Genomic DNA, 19,315 nt, shown 5'->3' with positions numbered 1-19,315 from the left:
GCAGACATCTGCACACTTCCTCTAAATGCCTCAGTGTGCATGTAATTAAGTAGAATTCATCTTTGGGTTCTGAAGCCCGTGCTCCAGCCATTCCTCGATGTGGCCTCATCATGGTGCTTGTTTGGGCAGGTTGGTGGTCAGGGCTGGTGAAGCCCCCCAGTGCGGCTCCCTCCCTGCCCCACCTGACTGCTCCTCCCTGGTGGGGGCCTGGGTGGGGTTTGTGGCTGAGGTCAACCTCAGTGTCCCAAGTGCTGCTCAGGAAAGAGACCAGACAAGAGCCCCGTGACGTTTAAAATAAGTGCATCTGTTTTGGGAAGGAGTGGGTAGAAGATTGCCGGGTTCCCTGTGAGCGGAAGCTGGAAGCACACGGAGACCGTTCTGCTCCCCTCTGCACCAGCGGGCAGGCGGTGCGGTACCTCACATCCCTGGTCGGTGTCCCTGGGAACAGGGCGGCATGGGCCCATCACCTCTCCTCAGACCTCCTCACCCCCTCCCTGAGATGCCATCCTTGTGGCCCCCAGACCCCTGGAATTCTGAAGCCACCAACCCTGCAGCTGCCCCGGGAGAGGGCTGCATCCCCTCCTGGAGCCACAGCTGCCCCCTTTGTGCCGGCGTCCGTGCCCAGGTGTGATGGGCTGGGGTGGCGTCCCTGTCCCTGTCCCGGGGCCTCCCTGCGGGTGCTCTGAGCCAGCCTCCTCAGGTCTGGCCTCTCCCGCTCGCTGGACTCCTCCTAGTAATGCATGTGTCTCATCAATGGGACCTTCATTCTGTGTTCGGCTCTTTCTCCTGAACCTTCTACCATGTTGGACAGAGTGTGGCCTCTGGACCAGGATGATGGGCCTGGTGTTACCTGGTGGCCTCGGGAAGTACGCCTCTCTGTGCCCTGAGGGTCTCCTTTGTGAGGCAAGGGGGTTGGACTTTTCCTGGGAGGCAGGACCACGGGAGGGCAGCTCTGCAGGGCCCATGGAACTCCATGCTCACCAGCCCAGCCCTCCCCTCCCGTGCCTGAGCCACTTTCACGCACCTCCTCTGTGCCAGGCGCTGCTCTAAGCCAGGGCACAGCGGGGGCCAAGCAGCCACAGCCCGGATGTTCCTGGGCCCCCTGTTCTGCGGGAGTCATACAGTGAGCTGATGGTTCAGACGGATGAGGTGCTTCCCGTCCGTGAAAGGAAGCAGGTCATTGGCACGGGGCCCCAGGGACCCATGTTAGGTCCTGGCGGGACCAAGGGCTCCTGGTTTCCTCCTGTGGCTTGTGGAAGGACAGGAGAAGCACCCACTCCGGACCGGGTCGCCGGGGAGGCTGAGTCGGCCGCAGTCCTCGGAGCAGCATCGAGTGTTTTCTGTGATCGTGCTCGTTTCCTTTCCTTGAGATCTCACTGCTCCACAGATTCCCGGCAGCCGATGCCGTGTGTGGGAAACCAGGAATGTTCTGCCCACGAGGGCTGAAGGTGCCGGTGAAGTTGGGCTTCTGTTTTAATCGGAGCTTCCTGGCAGCCTAAGGAGAAAGGAAAGTGTGATCACTTACGTAATTCTTGCCATGGGAGTTTGCAGACTAAGCCTGAGATTCTAGAAGAAATGTCACCGATGGGGGCTTGGCCATGGTGCTGTCACTGATGGAAAAGTGGCTTTGTTTCACCACACTGACCAGCAAGTCCACCGCTGTGTACATGCCCAGAAGAACCAAAAGCAGGGACTCATGGATACAGGCACACACGTTCACAGCAGCCTCGCTCACGGTAGCCCAGAGGTGAGCGCACCCCAGCGGCTGTGGACAGATGCGTGGATGGACACAGTGTGGTCCCTCCATACAGCGGAGCACGATAGATACAGCCTCGAGGAGGAGGCGCGTCCCGATACCTGCCGCAGCATGGATGGACCTGAGGACGCTGGGCTGGGTGAAACCGGCCAGTCCGAGAAGGACACAGGCTATGTGATTCCACCTACACGAGGCCCCTAGAGTCATCAGATCCATAGACAGGAGGTGGAGAGGCCGATGCCAGGGGCTGGGGCTGGGGCAGGGGAATGGAGAGTGAGTGTTGATGGATGTGGGCTTTAGCCTGGAGAGATGAGGAAGCTCTGGGGATGGGCAGTGGTGGTGGCCACACAGCATGGAGAGTGTGCTGAATGCCAGGGAGCTGTGCACTTAGAATGGTTATGGTGGTCAGCTTCCTGTCACGTGCATTTCACCACAGTGAGACCCAACAGGCAGCTTGTTAGGAGTGAGCCACACCCCAGACAGGAGGGGCAGGGCACTCGGGGTGACTACTCCAACCCTGCCCTCACACGGCCTCTGTCCTTCGGTCACTCCTGCCTTCCTCAGGCCCTTCATCCACCAGCTGGTCCTGCACCTGCTGCCTGAGCCCCTGAGGCCTCCTGCCAGCTCTGGCCGAGCCTCAGGCAGGATGGTTTAGGCGCCGGCTGTTGTTTGTGCCCTGTAGTGGGGAGATTGGGATAGCAGAGGCTGCCCAGGGCTCCTGCTGATCTGCCAGTCCGGCAGGGACCCAGTTCACTTCCTTGGCAGGCCAGGGGAGCAGCCTCCCGGGTGAAGCCCGCGTGTCTGGGAAGGAGAAGGAGGACCTGTGGTTGCAGCGGGACCAGGGCAGTGCCGGTTCCCCCTCCTCCTCCTCCTCCTCCTCCTCCTCCCAGGAAGCATGGGCTTCGTGCCCAGGGTGGGTGGCCAGCGGGTGCCCTGTGCACTGACCACACTGCCGTGGAGGGAGCTCAGGGAGATGCCTGGTCTGCAGATGGGGCAGGCGATGGGCTGTGAGCTGAACGAGGAGCACGTGTGGCAGAGCCAGGACCCACTGCGGTGCTCACTGGGCTCTGCCCGCTCATCCCCGACTTGCCCACGTGTGCTGCTCCCCCCATGCTGAGCTTTGCCAAAGGCCCCACTAGAGCACCCTCCCCCTGTGGGCCTGCAGCTGCTCACAGAGGCAGCAGAGGGTGGTGAAGGGCCTGGGTGCAGGGGAGGAGGTGAGAGCTGCAGCTGGGGGCAGACATTGAGGGGCTCCCGTACGGGGTCGGGTCTGGGGCTCAGAGCCAGGCCTCAGCCTAAATCACTATTGTCCAACCCTTCTGACAATTAGGGTTTTTATCTTTTCCCTCCAAATTGTTTACAAGCCACTCTCCGCAGATCACCTTCTGAAGGACTCGGGTGGAAGTCAGCGGGTGATTACCAGCACTGGGTAATTGGCTGTGCTGAGAGTCATTCATCTGCTGATGAGGCCCGAGGTCAGGGGAGCTTTAATGAGGGCATGCGGGCCTCGAGGTGGCGCGGGACGTGCAGGAGGGTGGCAGAGCCGCCGGACAGACGGACAGGCAGATGGTGTGAGTGTGCCCGAGCTCTCGCTTCCTTATCACATAGTGACCATCCTTGCCTCTGGATGACATGAGACTGAGCTCAGGGTTCTGGGGACTGGCCCAGAGGCACACAGTTGTGGCTGGTGGAACTGGGACCCAACTTGGGCTCTGCCAGACCCCTGCGTCTGCTGCCTGGGCATGCACACCTGGCCACGAGCCCTTGTCCTTTGTCTAGAGATCGTCCAGTGGTCTCTGCTGTCCCCCCAAGTAGAAATGTGCCCAGGGACCCACTGCTGAGCACCTTGATCTCCCCCAGCCTGTCCCTGCTGCTGCCACTTGGACGGAAGCCATGTCTTGCACTTGGGGTAGAAAACCAAACTCAAAGGCAGGACCTGGGGGGTCTGGGCTCCCCAAAGCTGATATCCCTGAGCATGTCTGCAGCCTCTCGGAGGCCCGGGGCCTCCTCTGGGAAGCAAGGGCCGTGGCCCTGTGTGCAAGTGCCCCGCACGGGGTGCCAGTCCCCGCGGCTCTTGGACATGGCACAATGGAGGTGTCCCCAGGCAACCACTGCTGCAGGCACTGCATCCAAGGGACCGATGTCCTTTTGGTTCCCGGGCGTATCTGCAGGGAAACGGATGAGAGCAGCTTTTTAGAGGAGAAGGGAAGCACGGGGCCCTGCCGGTGCCTGTGGGGTTTGAGGGGAGGCGAAAAGTGGCTGCAGTTCTCCTGGGGGCCAGGAAGAGGCCCCTCCCCGCCGCCCCCACTCAGCAGGACTCTGGGGAAGGGGAAGCACTTTGCTTCTCTCACGAGGAACTGGGTTTGCACCTGGAGCCTGCCCATGGCCTGGTTTGCCGGATGCCCCTCGGTTCTCAAGGACGTCTTGGGTCTTCAGACAGGGTTGGAGTTGAAGAGGGACTCAGAGCCGGGCACATGTGGCAGAGGGAGGAGATCCACGTCTTTGGTTTCACTGCGTGGGTCCCCCCGGGTGATGCTTGCGTGCCCGGCAGAGCTCCTTACAGCCTGAGACCATGTGCACGTCTGTTAACCTGCCCGACTTTTCCACGGACTTGGTAGGTCACTGTAGCCACCACTCTACAGACAGCAGATTGAGGCTGAGAGAGCAAGCTAGTGCGTGTGCACACACTCTGGACCCCAGAGTGCCAGCTCCGGGGGCCGTGCCCCGGGCCCCTCCTAGGAGAGCCACCCTGGAGCCTCAAGGAGCAGGGCCCGGGCAGTGTTGCCCCAGCTGGGCTGGTCCTTTGCTGGCAGGTCCAGGGAAGCCCCGCATGGCGTCCTGGGGCAGCAGCTGTCTGTCCTTCTTCCTGGATCCGGTGTGTGTCGGGCCCAGCCCCTCCTGTGTTGTACAAGTGTCTGGCCTGGGTCTCCCTCCAGAGCTATGCATCTCGTCTCTGTTCAGGGATTGCTCCAGGCAGGTGGAGCAGATGTCAGCCTTGCTGGGTGCCCATCAGGACCATCTCCTCCTCACCACAGGCACAGCCCCTGGAGCCCAGGAGTTTAGCCCAGGGTGATCCAGTCTCAGCCTTGGCCAGATTAGGAAGGGGATGCTGTCCCCGCCCCGCTGACCAGTGGAGACTCTCACATGCCGTCCTCCCTGGCCACTGCAGGCCACCTGCCCTTTCTCTGCTATGGAACCACAGAGGCTTTTATCAGGGGTGTCATGGGAGGAGCCCCTGACCCTTGCTGGAACCAGGATAGGCATGACCCCTCCCAGCTCCCTCCTCCCCTGGCCTTTCACGTGGAGTTGCCCAGCAGGGTCTCAGGCCAGGAAGGCCAGCCCCGGAGCTGTGCGGTGGCCTCAGCGCCGTCTCCTGGGTGCCAGTGTCCCGGCTCCACTGGTTTGGCAGACGTGCCGGCTCACAGGGCGTGTCCCGCTGGGGAAAGTTTTGGCCCTTCCCTCAGGCCCTGGTCAACCTTCGCTTAGCCTCTGGGCAGGGCCCTGAGCGGAGGCTGTGCAGCACACAGCCACTGGGGGGTGGAGGAGGGTTGTGGGGGGCGTTCGCTGGGGTCCATGGAGCAGGTGGCATGGGCTCACTCGCAGGCTGGCTTTGCTGTGGACACCTTGGCTGTGGGGAGTTTCCACTTCTGGTGGAGCCTGGCCGTGGGGCATGTGCTGGAGGGGCCTCTAGGGGCTCCGCCCTGTGACCCTGGGCCACTCCATCTCCCCCTGCAGCTGCCGCAGACGAGGCCCGGGACACTCACTCCCCATGGTGGAGCACTCGGCTCTGCAGAAAGGGGGCTCCCGGGGTCCTGTCCTACCCCCATCCAGTTGTCATCCTCCCACTGCTCCCAGGCACTGGTCACGGACAGCAGCGTGGCCTCTGTCCTCTTTGGGCCTCAGTTTCTCCATCTGCTCCAGGCTGCCCTCTCCTATCCACGTGCCTCTGCCTGCTTGGGAGCTGCTTTCCCGGAAGAGGTGGGACATGGCCCCGCAGGCCCCTCAGCGACAGGCGCATCCAGCCCTTCAGCCCTCCTGCTGGCCCTGAGCAAGTTGCCCAAGGTCAGGCCGCTGCTGAGGGCAGGACTGGGAGGTGTGACCCTTGCCTGGGCTTGTTACAGAGGCAGGTCCCACAACCCAGCCGTGGGCGGCGGGCAAGGCCACGGGCAGGAGATGGGAAGGCCGAGCCTCTGCCTCTGCCTCTGCCTCTTGGTGGGCCTGGCTCTGCCCTGCCCCGGCCCAACAGGCACAGCCCGAGCTGCCTTGCTCTCCTCCCCGAGCCATTTCCTTCAGCCGGGAGAGGTATTGATTGAATTTTGAGGCCGGACGATCTATAAATATGCATGAGGAATGGCGGTTGTTTAACTGTGTTTTCCATTCCCCTCTTGTCGCTGCTTTCTTCCAGCGTTTTCTCTGCTCTCGTCATGCGCGTCAGGCACAGGGGGACAGGCGCCTCCCTCCCCGAGTGTTGCCTGGGCCTTGCTGGAGGCAGCCTCCTCCCTGGCAGGGACCTTGAGGGTAGGGCCCCTCGGAAGCCACTTCCTTTGCCCGGGGCAGCCAAGAGCCCATGGCACCCAGCCCCTGCACGCACCAGGGTGTGGGCTCATGGCTTTCCTGCCGTCTGCTCTGGGTCTTATGAGCATTTTGGCCGGAAGGAAATTCCTTAAGGTGAAACTCACCACACTCACCGTCACAGATGGGAAACCGAGGCCCAGAGAGGACGGAGATCTGCCGGCGAGTTAGGGGCAGAACTCACAGTGGGAACAGAGGTGGAGCCAACGCCAGCCACCACCCAGCCTCTTCCTCCAGGACTTGGGCTGCAGACAGTCCCCTGAACACAGAGGGAAACGGGCAGTCGAGGCCGAGGCCTCCTGGGGGCACAGGTGTGGGCTTACAAGGCAGCCCGGGAGCACCCGCACCCTCTCTGGGACTTGTCTCTCCCTGTGCAGACCCCTCCAAGACTGCTCTGTCTGAAGGTGGGGCCCTGTCATCTCCAGAACCCTAGGCCCAGCCTGGAGGGGAGCTTGGACAGACAGTAGGCCTGCAAGTGGCCAGGGATCTGCCCTGCCTGTCCCAGCATTCTCCGGCCGCAACCGCCAGCCGGCTCTTCCGTTTAACCGCGCTGGTTAACAGCGCCAGAGCGCCTGCTCGCTCTGCAATTGAAAGATTTTTGTTGACTCAATGATTGCACCGTCGCATCAAAGGAAGGCTCCAAACTTTTCCTTTTGAGATTCTCGTCAGTGTCTCAACAGTTTTCTCAGCTGTGAATCAAACAAGGCAACAAATTTTAGCAGAAGATTATAGCCATTTTTCCCCTTTCTTCCTGGAAGCTGTCATCTAACAGCCGATTCCAGCAAGGTTGCTCGATCTCCCATCTGCTTGAGTTGAGTGGTGCCAGCCCCCAACGGTACTCCTGCTTGCTGGCACACACAGTGCTCAGCGCCCTAGGTGGGTGGGGTGCACGGGGCCAGGGGCAGCACTGGAGGGGCTTCTCCCCATGCCTGGAGCCTCACACTGACCTCCTGGGCCTGCAGTTACAGGTGGGTTCTGTGAGCGGGAGGTGTCCTGCCAGAACGCACAGAGGGCGGGGGTGGCCCTGAGCAGATGGGCAGATGGGGCCTGGGAGGAAGTGATCTTGCCTCCTGGGCTGCAGAGCCCACCCCACATCCGCTGCCTCCTGGCCCCAGTGCAGAACCCGCTGGCCCTTCCTCTGGGCTGGAGGCTTGGTATGTCCATGGTGGGAAGTGCTTGAGTCTTTGTGTAGTAGGATCTTGAGACTGCACCGGCCTGTGCCTCATCTGGGATGCCCCCAGACCACCTCCTGCCCTGCTAGTCCCTCCCCCGCTGCCTCCAGACTTCTCAGGCCACACTCTGAGCCCCTTGGTGCCCCCAGTCACAGCCACGCCATGCAGAGCCCTAACCCCGGTCTGCGGCCCAGCGCCACCACCTTCCCCTCACCTCCGAGGGGTCGCTTGAGTGCTGCGTGACTGTGTTCTCCTCCAGAAAGCAGCAGAATACATGAAAGAGGGCTCACAGAGCACCGGCCAGGCCTGGCACCCCATGGTGTCTGCAGATAGCCGCTGCCCTCACCCTCCTTCCCTTCATCTCCAGGGTGGGCCCAGCAGCAGCAGCACCTCTCCCACACCCTCCGCTGTTCCCGGGGTGCAGCTGCGACCCAGTAAGTGAGAGGGCCCTCTCCACGACTTGGAGAAGGGTTCCAGGCCCTTTCCCGGGACCTCCTGGCTCTTACTTCATGCGTTACTTTAACCACTCTAGCGGCCTGGTTTTAAGCCCATAGGAGCACATCCTAGTTTAGTAAGTGTTAATAATCATCATCCATTCATTCAACAAACACATCTTCCATATGGAGCCTGTGCCGGAACAGTCCTCAGTACTGGTGCTGCGGTGGTGGACAGCAGTCCCTGTCACTGTGGAGCTGGACTTCTGGCGGGGAGGACGTCTACTGAGATGAGTGTTTAGGCTGATGGGGGTGTCCCGCCGGCAACAGCAGTCACCCTTGGCAGCCGGCCTCTGCTGGGCCCCTGCTGAGCTGGCGCTGAGGCACCGTGCTGCTTCCTTGCTCTGCAAGGAGAGGCGGAGGCCTGGCCCCTCGCAGCCCCCATCCAGTGGGAGGGTCTCGGTGTCCACTGTCTCTCCCAGTGGCTGACGGCCCAGGCGAGGGGCTGCCTGTGCCCGTCTCCCTCTGCTCCCGGATCCCTTGGTGGCCACTGCACTGTGCACTTGCAGGGGGTGCCAAGCCACGGAAGCCAGGCCAGCCGGTCCCCTGCCTGTCAGCTGCCTGACTCACGGGGATTTTGTCCCCATCAGCTGCGGAGGTGGCCTGCAGGCTCCAAGAAGCCACCAAGGCAGGGCCCTGTGGGCACACCCTGACGTCACCTGGTCCTGCAGACTGTGGTCACTGCACTTGCTGTCTGGGCCCAGCCAGCAGGAGTGGGACAGGGCCGACGGGGGGCGGGGGGGCGGGTGATTGTCAGTCCACTGTGCCCTAGAGGCTCTTCTGGCTGTGGAGGAGGAGGGTCTTGGGGGCAGGGAGCCCCTTCAGCCTCACATTCCCCAGCCCAAGCAGGATACAAGTAAGGACATTTCCTTACAGAGCCCCAGAGTTTCTCCTTCCTTCACCCGGCAGTCCTCCAGGCAGCCCCTCTAAGCCCTTGTCCTCCCCCTGGAGAGCTGCTCTTGAAGTTGAAATCGTGGCACATGCAAAGGAAGCGGCTGGTTTCAGCCCCGCAGGCTCTGGCGGCTGCGTCCACACTTCCTGCTGTTTCTCACTTCCCACCCGGCCCGCCATTTCTAACAGCTCTATTGAAATGCGGCGCACATTCCATGTAACTCGTCCCTTTGAAGGGGGCAGTTCAGCGGCTTTTATGTCCACGGCTAGTTCAACCACTGTCACCCTTCGCAGAACGTTTTGATCACCTCTGAAGGAAGCCTGTCTAATTATCCATCACCCTGCTGTCTCCTGTGCCCCCAAACCCTCAGCCACCATTCAGCTACTGCCTGCCTCTGTGGGTCTGTCTGTTCCAAGCATTTCTTGGAAAGGGAGTCCTGTGGCCTGTTCCAAGCATTTCCTGGGAGGGGAGTCCCGTGGCCCGTTCCGAGGATTTCCTGGGAAGGGAGTCCCGTGGGCCGTTCCGAGGATTTCCTGGGAAGGGAGTCCCATGGCCTTTGTGATTGGCTTTTCTCACTTCCCGTGTTCAAGGTTCACCCATGTGGTCGCAGGTGTCGGTGGTGTATTCCTTCTCGGGGCTGAAACACCCCACTGTGCACAGCCGCATCTTACATATCCAGTCATCGGCTGGTGGACCTTGTGTTCCTTCTTGTGGCTGAAACACCCCACTGTCTGCACGGCCGCATCTTACGTATCCAGTCATCAGCTGGTGGACATTTGGGTGGTTTCCGCTTTGGGGCTGTTATGAACACAGCTGCCCTGAACATTCACAGATGAGTCTGGGTGGATGTGTGTGTGGTTCTCTTGGGGGTCTGCTGGGTCACATGTTAACTGTTCCACTATTGCAGGAACCTGCCAGACTGTTCTCCAGGGCTGCCGCACACTAGGATTCCAGTTTCTCCCCATCCTCGTCATCGTGTTGTTGCGTGACTTCCTAGCCGTCCTGGGGGTGCAAAGTGATACCTCACTGTGATTTCAGTTTCTGTCTCTGGATGCCAGACAATGCAAAGCAGCTTTTCCTGTGTTTATTGACCTCATAGAAGTCTCTCTTCAGATGCCTTCCCCATTGTAACACCTGGGTCCTCATAGGAGTCTGTCTTCAGACGCCTTGCCCATTGTGACACTGGGTCCTCATAGGCGTCTCTGCAGACGCCTTGCCCATTGTGATACTGGGTCCTCATAGGACTCTGTCTTTAGGCACCTTGCCCATTGTGACACTGGGTCCTCATAGGAGTCTTTGCAGACGCCTTGCCTGTTGTAACACTGGGTTGTTTCAGCTGTGAGAGTGCTTTATGTGTTCAGATGTAAGTTCTTGCCCATTGTGACATTGGATCGTTTGGTGACAGTGCCTTATGTGTTGAGGTGTAAGTTCTTCAGATATAGATTTGCAGACATTTTCTCCTGTTCTATGGCTTGTTTTTGCATCTCATTGGTGTCCTTTGAAGCACAAGAGTTCTTAGTTTGGATAAAGTCTGATTACCTGTTTTTTTCTTTTGTTCTTTGTGCTTTGGGCTAAGAATTCTTTGTTAAATCCAAGATTATGAGGGTTTCCTCTGTTTTCTTCTACAGGTTTTACGGTTGGGCTTTGTGTGGGTCTTGGATCCATTGTTACTTAGTTTTTGTTTATGGTGGGAGGCGGGGCCCAGCTTCATTCTTTGGCATGCGACAGCACATTGTCCCAGCAGCGTTTGTTGAAAAGACTATTTTTCCCTATCGAACGGTCTTTTTTTTTTTTTTTTTTTAATACTTTAAGTTTTAGGGTACATGTGCACAATGTGCAGGTTAGTTACATGTGTATACGTATGCCATGCTGGTGTGCTGCACCCATTAACTCGTCATTTAGCATTAGGTATATCTCCTAATGCTTTCCCTCCCCCTCCCCTCACCCCACAACAGTCCCCGGAGTGTGATGTTCCCCTTCCTGTGTCCATGTGTTCTCATTGTTCACTTCCCATCTATGAGTGAGAACATGCGGTGTTTGGTTTTTTGTCCTTGCGATAGTTTACTGAGAATGATGATTTCCAGTTTCATCCATGTCCCTACAAAGGACATGAACTCATCATTTTTTATGGCTGCATAGTATTCCATGGTGTATTTGTGCCACATTTTCTTAATCCAGTCTATCATTGTTGGACATTTGGGTTGGTTCCAAGTCTTTGCTATTGTGAATAGTGCCGCAATAAACATACGTGTGCATGTGTCTTTATAGCAGCATAGTTTATAGTCCTTTGGGTATATACCCAGTAATGGGATGGCTGGATCAAATGGTATTTCTAGTTCTATATCCCTGAGGAATCACCACACTGACTTCCACAATGGTTGAACACCTTTCTCAGAATCACTTAACATGGACGTGTGGTTGGTTCCTGGACTCTCCACTGTGTTGTTGGTCTGTACGTCGGTCCTCGTGCCCGCGCCACACTGTCCTGATTGCCGTGGCTTTGTAGTAAGTTTTGAAATCAGGAGACTGAGTCTTCCTCCCGTGTTTCCCCTTTGCAAGCCTGTGGTAGCTCTTCTGAGCCCCTGCAGTTCCATGTGAGTTTCAGAATCAGTTTATCAGTTCTTCAGGGAGGCCGGCTGAGTCCTGGGATTGTACGGAATGTGCAGATCAGCCCTGGGAGTCTCTGGTCCTGACAGCGCCGGGTCTTCTGATCCGAGACATGGGATGTTTCCTGATCACCTAGATCCCGCCTAGTTTCCTGCCATGCTGTTTTGGTGCCTGTGTGTTTGAAATGGCTCCTCTTGGTGGGGCGGGCGCAGGAGTGGTGCAGTTTGTATAGGACACAGGGCTGTCCTCCCATCCCGACACTCGGCTGCCCTGGAGACGGGCCTCAGCACAGGGCTCCCATTACCCCTCCACTTCCAGCACCTGCTGAAATGTGTGGCACGCGGGCTCCGAGGCATGGAATGGTGTGCCTGACTCTGCACCGCCCAGGCTGTGGTCATAGCAGCAGCCTGGAAGTTTGGCTGTTGCCCCCAGCCACCTTGTGGCACGGTCCTGTCTCACCTGGAGCAGAGGTCCTGGGCCCCCAGGGGCTCAGGCGTGGCCTCCTCCTGGAGGGGCCGGGAATGTCCCCTCCACGTGCTGAGTGTGGCCCAGGGAGGCCCCTCTGTGGGATGCCAGCTGCTCCCACCGTGAGTGGCAGCTCCACTACTGTATTCACAGCTGTGCTGAGGGCATCCAGGGCCTGGAAATCATGTCAGATGGACAGACAGGTGTGTGGGTGGATGAACTGAGGGAAGAAAGGAAGGATGGTGGGAACGAACCTGTGGAGGTCAAGAGCCTGGCCCAGAATCACGGTGGGGACGTGAGTGGGTGGGTGGTGCCCAGTCTGCCCCTCCCGTGCTGCCTCTAGGGGCTCTGCCTTCTCCAGGCATTAGGCAGGGAAAGTCCCCTGAACTTACAGAAAGGCGAGTAGCTGCCCGGAGTGCTGCCATTTGCACAGAGCTCTAGTGCCCGTCCTCCCCCTTTGCTGGCCCTCCTGGGAGGTGGGTTGTTCACACCACCAGTTATGGAGCCCAGGCTTGTTCTCAGCCCTGGTCAGCGGTGCCATTGGCAGGTCGCTCCAGCCCCAGCCGCAGGTGCCCAGTGGATGCTCTCCGTGACCCAGGGCCTCCTGCTGCAGGTGGAAGCCGGGCCACGGGAACCTGCGCCGACCTTGGCCTCACACTGTGGCTCCAGGAGAGCAGGACCTGGTGGTGCATGCGTAGTGGCTGAGGAGGACAAGCCTGGGGGTTGGTCCCAGCCTAGACACGGTGGCTTTGCACACACCAAGCCTTCGCCCCCAGCGGGGCCAGCAGTGCAGTGCACTGCACTACTGGGGGCCAGAGGGTGACAGGATTGGCGTTTAAGAAGAACTGCTCAGTTTTATCTTCTCTCTGTTTTGATTTGGTTTCCTTCATCTCTACTGGCTCCTGCTTTTGGTCCTTAAATCCTCTGATATACAGAATTGTTTCCTGGACCTCAAGCTCCCCATCAGGGGGGAAACCTCACCCCAGGATGATGGGCCGGTCGCGGGGCACTCTGGCTGGGGGCTGGGGCTGTGCCTCTGGCTCTTGTTCCTGCCCGTGGAACGTTGCACGTTGCCAGGACATCCACCCCGGGGAACTTCACGTGCTCAGGCACTGCTGCGTCCAATGCCAGCACTGGGTGCACCACCGCTGATCCCCCTCCCCTCCTGCAAGTCCACCTGTCTGCTAAGTGGGAGGACGCTGGGGCCAGGCAAGGCCTCGCTGGGCAGCCTCCAGGACAGTGACTATCTCCTCCCACCTGGAGGTCCCTTCAGGAGGTCAGCGGTGTTGAAGCCTGGGGAGGAAGAGGAGGGTGAGGCCTGGGGGAGGAGGGTCTCACTGCTCTGGGTCAGAGGAGGGCTAAGTACACGCCGTGTGGCCTCGTCCTTGCTGGGGGTCAGCTGACTACAGCCCCGCCTGCTGTGCAGCCCCTAAACTAAGAACCATTGTACATTTTTAAAGGGTTGAAGAAAATCAAAAGAAGAATATTTTGGGACACACGCGAGTTATCTGAAATTCAGGTTCGTGTTTCCGTGCCCGCAGCTCCGTCAGCGGGGCCCATGCTGGCCTTGCATGCCCCGCGGCTTTCTAGGTGCAATTGCAGCGCTGCGTGGTTAGGACGGGGACAGGGTGACTGCACAGCCCGGTGACTGGCTGGTCTCCGCAGGAGGCAGCCCCACCCTCTGGCCGCATCCTCCCTGGCTCCTCGAGGCTCCGTAGGATGGTGAAGAGGTTGAGATGCCGTCCAGCCCACAGAGGCCCCGGAAAGCCAGTGCCGCCCATCAGAGGGGCCTCCTGAGTGCCTGTGGGTGGCTGGATTCTGCACACTGGGTTATCTTACCGCGGCTATGAAAACTGGATGAAGCAGCAATCCTTTCAACCCCAAGAGTCTGTGATTCAGCCAGAGTTACAAGATGTCTCTTCATCCTCTGAGGTTTACAGGGTTCTCAGAAAATACAGGGTTCTCAGAAAACCTGTGAAGAGCTGCCTGGATCCTCTCCCGCCCTGGCTGCCGCCTCCCTCTCCCCTGGGCCTGAGTGGGTGGATTTCCCCTCCCCTCCTCCTTCCCAGGAGAAGCACAGAGGGAGCGGCCAAGCGAGCCATGTCTGCAAACCCGGCTTCCCTCTGCAGCGGCCTCTGCCATCGTGCCATGGGGCCGGAGGTCCCTGGTCCAGGTCAGCATGTCCATCTCCACTGGCCTCTTCCATGAGGGGTGGCAGGGCCAGCAGTTAGCTTGTGTGACGTGATGTCAGGGGGATGTCTTAGAGTCCAGGGTGGCACCAGGAGGGGTGAGATCTCTTCCCTTCTTCCCCATCCCCTCCTGTCTCCCTGTTGGAGGCACATTCTGGGCTCTGGGACCACGATTGCCCATGGCCGACGGGCTCCAGCCCCAGGGAGGCCCCCAGGGCACAGCCCAGGCCAGGCCTCGGGGACTTGGAGAATAGTGGCCCACAGCAGCCTGAGCTCCTGGGAGGCTGGAGGCTTACTGCGCCCGGTCTCTTCACCTTGTGGGGTGTGTCCACACTGGCCTCTCCTGAGAGCATGGGGTGTCCTGAACACAGTATGTGTTTCCCTGTTCCCCTTTGGGAGATAGGACAGTGCGTGGGCAGAAGCCCCAAGGGTGGCGGGAACTCATTGCCAAAGGGGAGGAGACCATTACTATGCGTGGGGCTGGCCTGGCTTGCTGGCCGGCACCGCTCACTCACGGGGGCTGGTTGTGTCTGTGCCTGAGGGAGCAGGTGCCCATCCAGTCTCACTGCCCCACAGCTCACAGCCACAAGCTGCAGAATCTCAGCGCTTGGCGGGAGCCCTGGCCCGTGTGTGTGTGTGTGTGTGTGTGCGGCTGGCCCCAGCCCTGGCCCGTGTGTGTGTGTGTGCCGCTGGCCCCAGCCCTGGCCCGTGTGTGTGTGTGCGCCGCTGGCCCCAGCCCTGGCCCGTGTGTGTGTGTGTGTGTGTGTGTGTGCGCGTGCGCCACTGGCTCTGGCCCTGGCCCGTGTGTGTGCGTGTGCCGCTGGCCCCGGCCCTGGCCTGTGTGTGTGTCTGTGTGTGTCTGTGTGTGTGTGCCGCTGGCTCCGGCCCTGGCCCGTGTGTGTATGCGTGTGCCGCTGGCCCCGGCCCTGGCCTCTCTGTGTGTGTGTGTGTGTGTGTGTGTGTGTGTGTGTGCGCGCGCGCGCACGCCACTGGCTCCGGCCCTGGCCCGTGTGTGCGTGCGTGTGCTGTTGGCTCTGACCCTGGCTCATGTGTGTCGGTGTGCCACTGTTCCTGGCCGTGGCCCATGTGTGAGGGCGCCGCTGGCCCCGGCCCTGGCGTGTGTGTGTGTGTGTGTGTGTGTGTGTGTGTGTGTGTGTGTGTGTTCGCGCACGTGTGCACCTCTGGTCCCGGCCCTGGCCCATGTGTGTGCGCCTTTTCATGTGTTTATCAGCTTTTTGGGCGTCTTTCTTTGGGAAGTGTCTGCTCACATGTTTTGCTTATTTTTAGAGTGGGTTGTCTGATATGCCCTTGGTTATTTCTGAGTTCTTCGTATGTTCTGGATCTGAACCCTTTCTCAGAAATGTGATTTTCAAACAGCACCTCCTGCTCTGTGGGTGCCTTTCCACTGTTTTGGTGGATGAAGTTCTTAATTTATATAAGGTCAGTTGTACTCTTTTTTTTTTTTCTTTACAGCCAGCACTTCCTGAACCCTGTTTGAGGAACCTGTGTCTACTCCCAGGAGACAGAATGTGGTGGAACTGATGTTTGTGTGTGGTGTGAGGGCGAGGTCTCAGGGGTGTGCAGTGACCCTGCACCTCCCTGTTGTGGGCGGCTGTCCACTGCTGTGAGCCGCTGTCCCCTGCTGTGGGCCGCTGTCCCCTGCTGTGGGCCGCTGTCCCCTGCTGTGAGCCACTGTCCCCTGCTGTGGGCCGCTGTCCCCTGCTGTGAGTGGCCGTCCCTGCTGCAGGGCTGCGTGGTGCTCATTGCTGGGGGTCGGTCACCCACCACAGGTCAGCAGGCTGGGCCTCCAGGCGCCCTCCTCCCTCAAGGATGCCACGCACATCCCGGCCCTGGGTTTCGTGGGAACGTCAGGTCACGAGGCGCATTCCTGAGCCACCCACGCCGGTGCCAGGCTCCTTCGCCTTCCATCTCTGTGTGGTTGACCTTGTTTCTCTTGTGGCATGGAGAGCACCTTCCAGGCTGGTAGGGAAGAGATGGGAACATGGCCACACGGGCTCCCAGTCTCATCCCAGCCAGGAACCTCAGAGGAGAGGAAGTCTCCCTCCCGGGCACTGAGTGTGGAATTCCGGGAAGCACCGCACATGGCTGAGCAAGGGCCGCATGTCCCCTCTCACCCTGTTCTTGTGGTTAGGCAGAAGGGACCCAGCAGGTGGCCAGGCCTTGGTTCTGCACTTGTCCACAGAGCACAGGGAAGGAGCCACTCCTTCAAGGAGAGATGGCTGCCAGGCAGGCTCAAGAAGACAAAAGAACTGAGCACTGTGCTGCATGTGACCCGTGCTGTGTGTGTGCCTGGACCATGGTGACCTCATGCTGCGTGTGACCCGTGCTGTGTGTCTTCCTGGACCATGGTGACCTGTGCTGTGTGTGTTCCTGCAGGGTGACTATGACCAGAGCAGGACCAAAGTGCTGCACATGAGCCTGAACCCCACCAGTGTGGCCAGGCAGCGCCTGCGCGAGGACCACAGCCAGCTGCAGGCGGAGTGCGAGCGACTGCGCGGGCTCCTGCGCGCCATGGAGAGAGGAGGCACCGTCCCAGCCGACTTTGAGGCTGCCGCCGCGAGTCTGCCATCGTCCAAGGAGGTGGCAGGTAGGCACCCCCTACCCCCGGCCCCTGCCGTCCTCGACCTTCCGTAGGTAGGTCCATCCGCTCGCCTTTGGGGCAGCCTCAGGCTGTCACCTGCCTTTCATCCCCAGAGGGTTTGTCCTCCCTTGTGGGCAGCCAGGCCTCATGGTTGCTGGGGCAGAGCACCCTGGCCCCGTGTCCCCATGGCCCCATGGGGTTATGCAAACAGATGGAGCCATCCAAGTCTACAGGCAGCTGTGGAGAAGCAAGGGGCTGAAATTTCAGGCCCTTAAACAAATTCATATCACTTGTCAGTTTATATGTACCCCATTAATCACAAGTAAATCCAATCCTCCACGAAAACAAGTCTATCTCTCACCAGCTGAAGTGTGCTTCATGGCGTCCAGAGAGCCCTTTGTGGCCAAGGCCTGTGGCGCCCCAGGGAAGAATGAGGCCTCCACGAGGGCCAGCGGGGCCTGCCCGCACCCTCCAGGTCTACGTGAGGCCCACAGCCTTTGGAACGCCAGCCTATCCCCTGATGTGGTGAGGTGGTGCTGGGGTCTGCCCACACCAAGCCTCGGAGGGTGCTGCCGGGGCTGTGCCCACTCTGCGGAGTGCCCCTGAAGGAGCAGGGCTGGGAGCCCAGAGTCACCATGCAGTCTGCACCCCCAGGGAGGCTGTGGGGCTCAGGAGACCCCTGCCCCCTGTGTTGCTCTCTGCTGTTGGAGGGAGCTGGGCACTGCCCCATGATCCTGGTTCTGCGGGGACCTGGGGGAGGGTTCCCTGTCCAGCCCTTAGCAGCAGCCTGGAGCGTGGCCTGGCGTCCTCTTGCTCCCGTGTCTGAGCCACCCAGCCGCCAGCCCCCTCCCTTGGGGGGTATCTGCAGCATCACCGGAGTCTGAGCCACCCACCCATCAGCCCCTCCCTTGTGGGTGTCTGCAAGGTCATCTGTGGTGGGGCCTGGAGGCTGCTGCTTTCTGGCCTTTGGCATCTCGAGTTGATTTCAGACTCGCTTTTCATCCGATGACACCGTCTTCTGTTTCTTTCCACCCACTTGCCATCGCGCCCTGTACTGTGGGAAAGCATTCCCCGTGAGCGTGCAGGTGCAGAGGTTGTGTGGCAGTCACTTGTCCCCTGCCTGCAGCCCAGCACCCAGGCTGATGTATCAGGAGTGATTGTCCTCTGCCCCGCTCCTTTGTGGGGAGGGTCTTAGGTGGGGTCTTCCCTCCCTCTTGTGCCCCACCCCCATAAGCCAAGACTGCCCTGAGTCTGGGCGCGCCCCGCCGGCAGGTAGGGGCTTGGTGGCTGGCTAGTGGGTGGTCTGCCCTCCTGGAGTAGCACGGTGGGGTTGGAGGACAAGAGCCAGAAGGGGGGGCCTGTGTTGCCAGATCGAGGGGTGAGCCGATGGCAGTCGGGGGCTCCTTTCCAGGTCCCCACCCGCACAAAGGCTGCTCCCGGTCTCCACTGTGGCTGTGAGGGCCTGAGCCCCCATGTCCCCAGCCCCGCTTCTGGTCCAGCCGTGGCTGCCTCTCCGCCCTGCATTCTGCAGGTGTTATTGGCAAGTTTCAGAGCTGAGCATGCAGACTCGGAGCCATATTTTTAGGTGGCTCTGTACCCTGGGAGAGGATTTGGGAAGGGGCCTTCCGTCCCCTGCTGTCATGGGCCTGTGCCTTGGCTGTGCACCCATTCGCTTGTCTGTTTGTTCCCCTGTTGTCTGGATCTCTGCCCATCTCGGGTTTGCCCGTCTGTTCCTTCCCCTGTTGTCTGGGTCTCTGCCCATCTCGGGTTCGCCCGTCTGTTCGTCCACCTCTTGTCTGGGTCTCTGCCCATCTCGAGTTCGCCCGTCTGTTCGTCCACCTCTTGTCTGGGTCTCTGCCCATCTCGGGTTCGCCTGTCTGTTCGTCTACCTCTTCTCTGGGTCTCTGCCCATCTCGGGTTCGCCCGTCTGTTTGTCCCCCTGTTGTCTGGGTCTCTGCCCGTCTCGGGTTCGCCCGTCTGTTCGTTCCCCTGTTGTCTGGGCCTCTGCCCGTCTTGGGTTCGCCTGTCTGTTCGTTCCCCTGTTGTCTGAGCCTCTGCGCGTCTCAGGTTCACCCATCTGTTCGTTCACCTGTTGTCTGGGTCTCTGCACATCTCGGGATCACTCATCTGTTCGTTTACCTCTTGTCTGGGTCTCTGTGCGTCTCAGGTACGCAGGTGGTCGGCATCTGGCTGTGACAGGTGTCCCGGGCCTCGGCTGATTGGGAGCAGGGGGTCTGGAGAGGTGTGTCCGAGCTGACCATGGAGAAGTCAGGGCCAGCGTGGCCTAGAAGCAGGAAGGGGAGGATGAGCAGAGGCCTGGGATAGGTGGGGCTGTGCCCCATGGCGCCGCCAGGAGGTGAGGGTGGGTCAGGCGTCCGGGCCCCAGTGGCTGATGCAGCTCGTGTCTATGCCCCTGAAAATCACAGTGGTGGTGGCTTCTGTTTTATGTAAGGCCTAACCCCACAGAGGGAGAGGATACAGAGGCAGACTTTTGGAATCTGGAACAGGCGGGCGAGCAGTGAAAGGACTGAGTAGACTCAGGAAACCGGAATCTAAGCCGGCGGCG

The 19,315-nt window shown here is 59.9% G+C and overlaps 1 protein-coding gene across 36 annotated transcripts in view; it reads left to right on the top strand.

Moving 5' to 3' along the window:
- MAD1L1 (mitotic arrest deficient 1 like 1) overlaps positions 1-19,315 on the top strand; it is a 414,737-nt gene that overhangs the window by 277,822 nt on the left and 117,600 nt on the right. For 35 of the 36 annotated variants that reach the window (XM_024241280.3, XM_063725878.1, XM_063725875.1 and 32 more), the window contains one exon: positions 16,545-16,755. In XM_024241280.3, the coding sequence (XP_024097048.1) occupies positions 16,545-16,755 (211 nt within the window). Of the gene's footprint in view, positions 1-10,171; positions 10,250-16,544; positions 16,756-19,315 lie in introns of those variants that run through there. The other variant, XM_063725879.1, reaches the window with a different exon arrangement.

The sequence above is a fragment of the Pongo abelii genome, chromosome 6 (assembly GCF_028885655.2).
Source record: "Pongo abelii isolate AG06213 chromosome 6, NHGRI_mPonAbe1-v2.0_pri, whole genome shotgun sequence".
NCBI classification, from domain to species: domain Eukaryota; kingdom Metazoa; phylum Chordata; class Mammalia; order Primates; family Hominidae; genus Pongo; species Pongo abelii.
The sequence above is the reverse complement of the archived record's forward strand: the minus strand, read 5'-3'. Positions and strand labels throughout refer to the sequence as shown.